This window comes from Quercus suber, unplaced genomic scaffold (assembly GCF_002906115.3).
Source record: "Quercus suber isolate HL8 unplaced genomic scaffold, Cork oak 2.0 scaffold_68, whole genome shotgun sequence".
NCBI classification, from domain to species: domain Eukaryota; kingdom Viridiplantae; phylum Streptophyta; class Magnoliopsida; order Fagales; family Fagaceae; genus Quercus; species Quercus suber.
Window position 1 is genome coordinate 1735149 of NW_027069533.1, and position 8478 is coordinate 1743626.

Below are 8478 nucleotides of genomic sequence, written 5' to 3' on the forward strand. Positions count from 1 at the left end.
AAACTAATACATATATAGATACGCAGTTAGTCCCAAGGTTGCCCCCATCCCTTTTCCAATTTCAATTCAGTCACTGCACATGCCATAAACTATATAGAATTATTGCCGACCAAAAAGGAATAGAAGCANTGATAAGATCATCTCCAATAGGCTCTCTAAAGCTTTTTTTTTTTTGGAGAGAGAACACATAAAAAAGAAAAAAAAAAAAACCTCCATAAGCCTCTCTATGATAGCTCTCTTAAAGAAGAGAGTATTGTAGCATTTATTGTAACAACTCCAAATATTATTATCTATTAAAATAATCACCCAGTTAATAAAAAAAAAAAAATTCTCTCTCCTCCTTTTCTCTTTCTTCCTCTGTCTCGCTTCTTCTCAGAAAACAAAGGGAAAGCAACTCTCTCACAAAATCAACGCAACTTTCTTTTGCAAAAACGATCTAGCAAATCTCTTAACTCCCAAACAAAAATTAGAACAAAAAAAAAAATTATTGGATAAAAATATATTTTGATCTGATGTTTAAGAACCAACCATATATATATATTTTGATAGGAAATCACACACTTAATATTAAACAACATTAGAGTTTACATCATGAAGAATTGCAAGTTCTAAGAAACTAGGACAATTCTCCACCCACATACATTGATTAACTATGCCCTTGGCATACTTTACTAACAAATGAGCTGGGGAATTAGTATTACGCTTTACATGAGAAAAAAACACATTGTGGAACTCCAATGAAGCTAAACTAATCCCCATTATTACCGCATCAATTGAGGCCGAAGGTGAGGATGACTAATTCAACGCTCTATAAACCATTAGCGAATCACCTTCCATGATGATGTCTGATAAACCCAATTGCTTTGCAAACTGCATACCAACTTCAACAGCCTTCAATTCCGCTTCAAGAGGTCCCAGTGGTGCATGTAATTTCTTGCACATTGCTGCTACAAAGTGCCCATGCCAGTCTCGTACAATCACACCAATTCCCACTGACTTCATATCAGCATCAACGTTACACTTAAAACACGAAGTGGGTGGCGGGTTCCATCTTTGAACATGAGAAACAGAAGTGTTTGTAACTGGTGACAAAACCATGACAGAACGGTATTCCTCCAGATATTGAGTCACCCAATGAAGAAGCATCCTACCATCTTTTCGCTTTTCGCCACATCTAACTTCATTCTGGTTTCCCCACAACACCCACTTACAAGTTAGCAGCAACTCCAAACTTTCAGGTGAACTTTTTTCATCCATCAATAAACACCATACCATCTCCTTAAAAGGACTCAACCGGTCCATTATATTTGGAAAAACCAGCTTGGACGATGACCAAAGATCTTTTGCTCTCCTGCATTTCCAGAAAAAATGGATCGAATCTTCCTCCTCCACGTTGCATCCATCACATATAGCCACCTGCAAAACATTTCTTTTAACAAGGTTAGTTTTTAATGGTAAGATGTCCCGACAAGCCCTCCAAGCAAAGTGCCTTATTTTGTGAGGCACATTTATCTGCCATAGACGTTTCCAGAAACTCCTTTCTTGGCTGCCATCAGAGCTTGAACCAGAAAAATCAACTATTGACATTTGGCAAGCAACCCAGTAGGCATTCTTCACCGAGAACACTCCATTATTACTCCAAGCCCAAATCAGTTTATCTTCGAGTAGATGAAAACTTATTGGGATAGCTTTTATAACCTCTACTTCATGCGGCATAAACAGAGCATCTATAGCATCAGCCTTCCACGAAGCCTCCTCCTTATTTATCAATTCTCCAACCTTCATATCATGTGGCATAAACAATCTAGGAGATGAAACCATGAAAGTTGAAGGCTTAGGCAGCCATTTATCACCCCAAATCTGGATACTCTCACCATTACCAAGCCTCCACCGTAAGCCATTTTTAACAAGGGGTTGAGCAAACATAATACTCCGCCAAGTAAATGAGGGATTATTACCCAAAACAGCTTGTGAAAAATCACATGTAGGAAAATACTTAGCTTTCAAAACCTTATACACCAATGAATCATGACCTTGTTGAAGCCTCCACCCTTGCTTAGCCAATAAAGCCAAGTTAAACTCCTTAAGTTTTTTAAATCCCATCCCACCACAACTTTTTGGAGCACATAATTTTTCCCAACTCATCCAAGCTATCCTCCTCTCTTCATTTCTTTGCCCCCACCAAAAATTACGTATCATAGACGTCAAATCCTCACAAAGAGAATCAGGCAATTTAAAAACACTCATAGTATACGTCGGAATTGCCTGTGCCACAGCTTTTATCAACACTTCTTTTCCTGCCTTAGACAATAACTTCTCTTTCCAACCAGCAAGCTTTTTCCTTAGTTTGTCCTTAATAGAATTGAAAGTATTTTTCTTATTTCTTCCCACCAATGATGGCAAACCAAGATATTTTTCATGGTGCTTAATCACTTGAGCCCCAAACCTCTCTTTAATAATTTCTTGAATATCCATAGGAGTATTACTACTAAAAAACAGAGAAGTTTTGGTACGATTTAACTGTTGGCCCAAAGCACATTCATAAACCCTCAACACCCTCTGAAGGGCATCACACTCCTCCAAAGAAGCTTTGCAAAAAATGAGACTTTCATCGGTAAAGAAAAGATGGGATATTATGGGACCCCTACGGCACACCGCAACTCCCCCCAACCTTCCATTCTCCACCTTTTTCTTAATAAGAGCAGAAAGACCTTCCGCACATAGCAAGAATAGATATGGAGATAATGGGTCACCCTGCCTTATTCCCCTACTTGGAATAATATGCCCTTTAGGTTTGCCATTAATCTTCACTGAATAAGAAACAGTAGTGATACATCTCATAATCAGAGCACACCATTTCTCATCAAAACCCAACCTTTGCATAATTTTTTCCAACCATATCCACTATACCCTATCATATGTCTTACTCATATCAAGTTTTAGAGCCAAATCACCCATTCTACCACTCTTCTTTTGACTAATATGGTGCATCATTTCATAAGCTACAAGAACATTATCAGTGATTAACCTACCATGCACAAATGCACTTTGAGTATCACTAATAATAGAAGGAAGTACTTTTTTCAATCTATTAGTAATAGCTTTAGATGCAATTTTATAGACCACATTACAAAGACTATTGGGTCTATAATCAGTCACAGATTTTGGCTCTTTACATTTAGGAATAAGGACAATATGTGTATGATTAAAATTAGGTGGGATGATACCTGAATTAAGAAAGGCCAAAACAGTTGAAGTAACCACAGCACCAATCTTGGGCCAAAAGTGTTGATAAAACAATGGAGGCATGCCATCCAGTCCAGGAGACTTCAACGGGTACATTTGCTTAATGGCATTTTTCACTTCAACTTCAGTAAACTTTGTTACAAGTATCTTATTCATCCTTGGGGTGACTTTATGTTGGACTGCATCTAAGATTTCTTCAAAATCTGTAGGACCACTACTGGTAAAAAGCCTCCCATAGTACTGCAACATCAACTCTTCCACGTGCTCATCTCCCTCCAACCACCTACCATTCTCATCTAACAAACCCTCTATGAAATTCTTTTTGTATCTTGTAGAAGCTTTCTCATGAAAAAACCTAGTGTTCCTATCTCCCGATTGCAGCCAACTAATTCTTGATCTTTGCCTCCACATATCATTTTCCTTGTCCATCCAACAATTCAACTTAATTCTAGTATTTTTCAAAGATCTAATCATATTTGGTGTTGAAGGTTGCAACTCTAACCATTCCAACTTTTTCTGCAATTCAGCCACTGTTTTCCCGACATTGCCAAATTCTGAGCCATTCCACACCTCAAGTCTAGCACGGCAACTCTCCAAGCATTTATTAAGAACATCATCCGACCCACCAAGTAATCCATCATCCCAAGCATCCTCCACAATAGCCTCACATCTTGGGTCTTTTAACCACATTGATTCAAACTGGAAAACCCTACCCATCTTCTTTTTTCTTGGTTTAGCATAAAACTGAAGAAAAAGAGGGGAATGATTTGAAATTGATGATGTAAGATGAACAAGCTTAGCCATTGGAAATAAATGAAACCACTCCACCGTAGCCAAAGCTCTATCCGACCTTTCTCTAATTTGGGACCCATCCTCTTTTAAATACAGCCAAGTGAACAATGGTCCCGTAAATCGAGCTTCCTTAAGACCACAAAAGTTAATGGTATCAACAAAATATTTCATTTGCTGTCTTGTTCTATTACTTTCCCCCTCCTTTTCAGTCATGCTAGTAATTTCATTAAAGTCCCCAATTACTAACCACGGTAAAGAAGATGTCCCATGCAAATGCTTAAGTGTTTGCCATGACTCCCCTCTTTTAGAAGTATCAGGTTCACCATAAAAACCAGTAAGATGCCACCAACTAATACCATCCTCCCCATCTACCCATGCATCAATATGTGAGTGTGAGTAAGTCTGAATATCAAGCCTAATCTCTTTCTTCCAAAATAAAGCTAAACCACCACTACTTCCCCTACTAGGCACAATAAAACCATTTTTATATTTACACCAATCACGAACTTTTAGCATCCAATCCAAACCAGATTTTGTCTCCATTAAAAAGACAATATTAGGATCTTGTTTATTGATTACCTTCACCAAGGCATGAATTGTCCGATGGTTCCCAAGCCCTCGGCAGTTCCAACTCAATAGACTCATAATTTCCGATGGGGTTGCATAGCAACCTCCGCCGATGTACTCTGATCTACCCCAGAAAAAACATGTAAAACTTCACTGTTACTCACCTTGGTTTTCTTTTTTGGTCCATCTGCCTTCTCTGTCATGCATGAGATATCCTTGTTACTCCTCTTTGGACCCAGCAAAGTAGTAAGTGGCAATTCTATATCAGACCGTGGCTTAACTTGAGCCCTCTTCCAAGTCCCTTTCTTGATCACATTTTTATAATAAAATTAATAATAGCTTTAGCATTTTCCAACGTTCTCAGTTCAAGCATCCTATTCCTATAACATCTCAACCCACATGTCAGCCCATGCGCAGAAGCAAATTACACATTTGGCCAACATTTTCTTTCCACAGTTTTGGTGGTTGTTGCTTTGGTCTTTTCCTAACCTACCAAGTTTTTTTCGCCCACAGATCATTAACCCAGAACAAGGACGGGAAGGAAGACATAACCAGGAAACTGTTTGTGACTGTTAAGCTAAACATGCCATGACCCAATTGTCAAATTTTTACTTGGGTTTCACCTGATTGGATCAGATCATTGGATTGCCTATCCTATTCACAGACAACAAAAGCTTTTCCAGTTACAATTGGTCCACAAACGGAGACCTTTTTCTTACTCAAATGAAACCCAGCCCTGGATGATGATCTATTAGGAGCAATACAAGCACAAGGGTGAAGAAATCACTTGAGATCTTATTTAAAAGTAAATCTTCAGCAGCTTATAAGAATTACACAAACGAATAAAGTAAGAATTCCAGTGTATTTGACTCATCCAATACATGCGTTTGAGCAAAATTCATAACAATATGTGAAAGAAAGTGTTTAATAAACATGCTATTGTCACTGCAGTCCCCCAGAAGGAGCTGCAAACAAGCAATAGAAACAAAGCATTATTGAAATGGGATCTACTCCGATTGTTCACTGAATCCTGAAAAATGATCTAATCAAATGGCTCCAGGAGAATCCTGCATCAGTATCATTGCCCCTCAGCTTCAGGTTTCTCCAAAAATGTCTTCTTTATCCAATCAAATGGCTGTTAAACATTTGAAACAAAATCATCAGATACTACAGCACAGTTAAGCCTACCAAAAATAAGAAAAATAAATAAACTTATGAGAAAACTATGATAGAAATAATTTAATGCATATATAAAACAAGAGACTAGAGAGGAACTAAGGTTTGCTATCAACAACTAGATTAATTTAAACAAATATACAAGAGGATTATAAAGATAACTATACAATTTCATGTACTAGAACTAGAGTACTCATAAATGGATTAACACTGGAAATCATTATGCTTCTTTCCCATGTACATATAAAGTTAGTCAATGTAGATGAAACTACAAGTTAACACATAAAGCTTAATACGTGCATAGCTTCTGATTCTACGCATCAGATGATTCACAGCTGCCTTCATACTTCTGTATTTCTATTCAAGATTCTCTTTAAAATTTATCTTGTGGATAGAAATTATACGATTTAAAAGTTTAGTAGCAAGAGACTAGTCATCCGAGTCCAACAAGGGAGAAGTAAAAGTAGGAAACCATGGTGGCTAAGTGCCAAGATAACCAGGATCACAAGATGACAGAAACTAAGGCTCCGTTTGGGAGTTCGAATGGAATGGAATTGAATGGAATGATCATAAGGGAATGGAAAGGAATGGAATGGAATGTATTTAAGTAAGAGAAAGGAATGGAAAAGAATGGAATAGAATGGAATTAAGTAACCTTGATTAGATGTTTTAAAATAAAGAAATGGAAAGGAATGAAAATGAATGGAATGTAAGTAATTTTGATTGGGAGCAACATGAAGAGAATGGAATGGAATCATTTTATGACAATATTACTATTAGAACCCTATTTTAAAATAAAGGGTTGAATATATAGGGGTATTTTGAGAGTTTTAGTAAAAAAATCATTAAATCTAATTTCATTCCCTCTTATTCCTCCTAATTTCGAGGAGAATGAAAATTTGAGATTTTAAGGAAATAGAGAGGAATAAGTGTTCCTTCCTACCTATTTCATTCCCTCCCATTTAAACTCTCAAACAAGGGAATGAGATTTCCATTCCCTCCATTAAAACTTCCAAACAAGAGAAGGAAAAAATATTCTAAAATTATTCTTTTCATTATTTTCCATTCCATTCCATTCTCACCTCCCAGACGAGACCTAATTCACACCAAGTTTTGAAAAGAGGGGAAAACGGATGGAAGATATCTACAGCAAGCAATGAGGTATAAATTTAACGTTGCGAGTTGAAATATATGGTCCAGAACATTATATATCATGAAACATAAACAACATGAATTCTAATTATTAAAAAAAAGTCAAGTCTCAAATAAGAAGGGACATTTAGTCCTAAATAGGTTGTCCGATGCAGTCAAACATATGTCAGCCAGTGCTTACTATCATTTAATGTCTAGTATCCTCCAGCCAAAGAAAGGAAAAAAGGACCACAATTTCCTAGTATCCATGATCCATTATTAGCAAATCACCCCCCCCCCCCCCAAAAAAACGTCGTACTCAGTGCACAAAAATCAAATTGTAGCACTAGAATGTAAGATTTTTAATCTATAGTTATCTGATAGATAAAATATATACAAGTATAAAAGAGTATGAAAAATAAATTTGTGAGTATGAATGTGAAGTGTCTAATATGGTCCAAATTTTATCGGAGAGAGAAAAGGGGAATAAAAAGAGACCTCATGAACATGTTATTTTATTAGGAGTAGACTAATGGTTTTGTGTTAAAAACAAATCTATCAACTAGTTGGACTCAATTCAAATTAACGAAAATTCCAATTTAAATCCATGTCTATGCATTCATTCAATATGTATCTATGTACTGTCCCATGGTCAACATGTAGTTCAATTTGATACAATGTAGCATGGTCAACTCGTACCTATGATATAATACCTTTTTAGTTCAATTCGAATTGTATTGCATATTGTACAATATTAACAATTATGCTCGATGCTGTTATACTGATATGTTACCAAATTGTTATCTTACAAACAAGAGCAGTAACCTGACAAAGGGAAGCATCAGCTCAAGATAGTAAAAGCAGAGGCATCCACCTAGGGGTGTGCAGAAAACCCACCGACCTACCAAACCCGACCCGACCCGCCAGATTGGATCGGTTTTTAAAGCTTGGTGGGTTGAGTTTGGTCACAAAAAATTTTTTTATAGCGGGTCATGTTGAGTGTGGATCATAAAATTACAAACCCGCCAAACCCAACCCGACCCACCCATATTTAATATATATTTAAAATATACTATATATTTAATAATTTTTTTAAAATTAGCTATAAATTTAATATATACTAATAATAATATTATATACTATAAGTGCTTATATATAAAACATTATATATATATATATATATATATATATAACTAATAATTATTATATATTTAAAAAATATATAATATATACTACTAATAATAATATATTTAATAAATTTAATAATAAAAATAAAAATTTGTCAAATTCATGGCCCAACCCGACCCAACCTGACCCATGTGGGTTGGGTTTTGAGATGGGTTTTTGGTTTTTTTTTGACCCACCGTGGTGAGTTGGGTCAAAAAATCCCCTCAACCCGACCCAACCCGACCCATGCACACCCCTACATCCACCAATGAGAGTTAGGCAGTTGCTAAACTGTCGTAACTTTTCTCTCTCTCAAGCATCAACACAAAAATGCATGACCGCCATTTTTTTTTTTTAAGGAGCATTAGGACTAGAAGTGGAAGGAGGTATCCTCACATT

At 36.4% G+C, this 8478-nt stretch overlaps 1 protein-coding gene across 1 annotated transcript; it reads right to left on the reverse strand.

The window, feature by feature from the left end:
- Positions 1-795: 795 nt before the first annotated feature.
- On the reverse strand, positions 796-4683 carry LOC112040730 (uncharacterized). The gene is made up of 2 exons (XM_065773081.1): positions 2928-4683; positions 796-2810 (listed from the first exon to the last, which is right to left on the reverse strand). Exons 1-2 carry the CDS (start codon positions 4681-4683, stop codon positions 796-798), a joined length of 3771 nt encoding a protein of 1256 aa, XP_065629153.1.
- Between the last annotated feature and the right edge of the window lie 3795 nt (positions 4684-8478).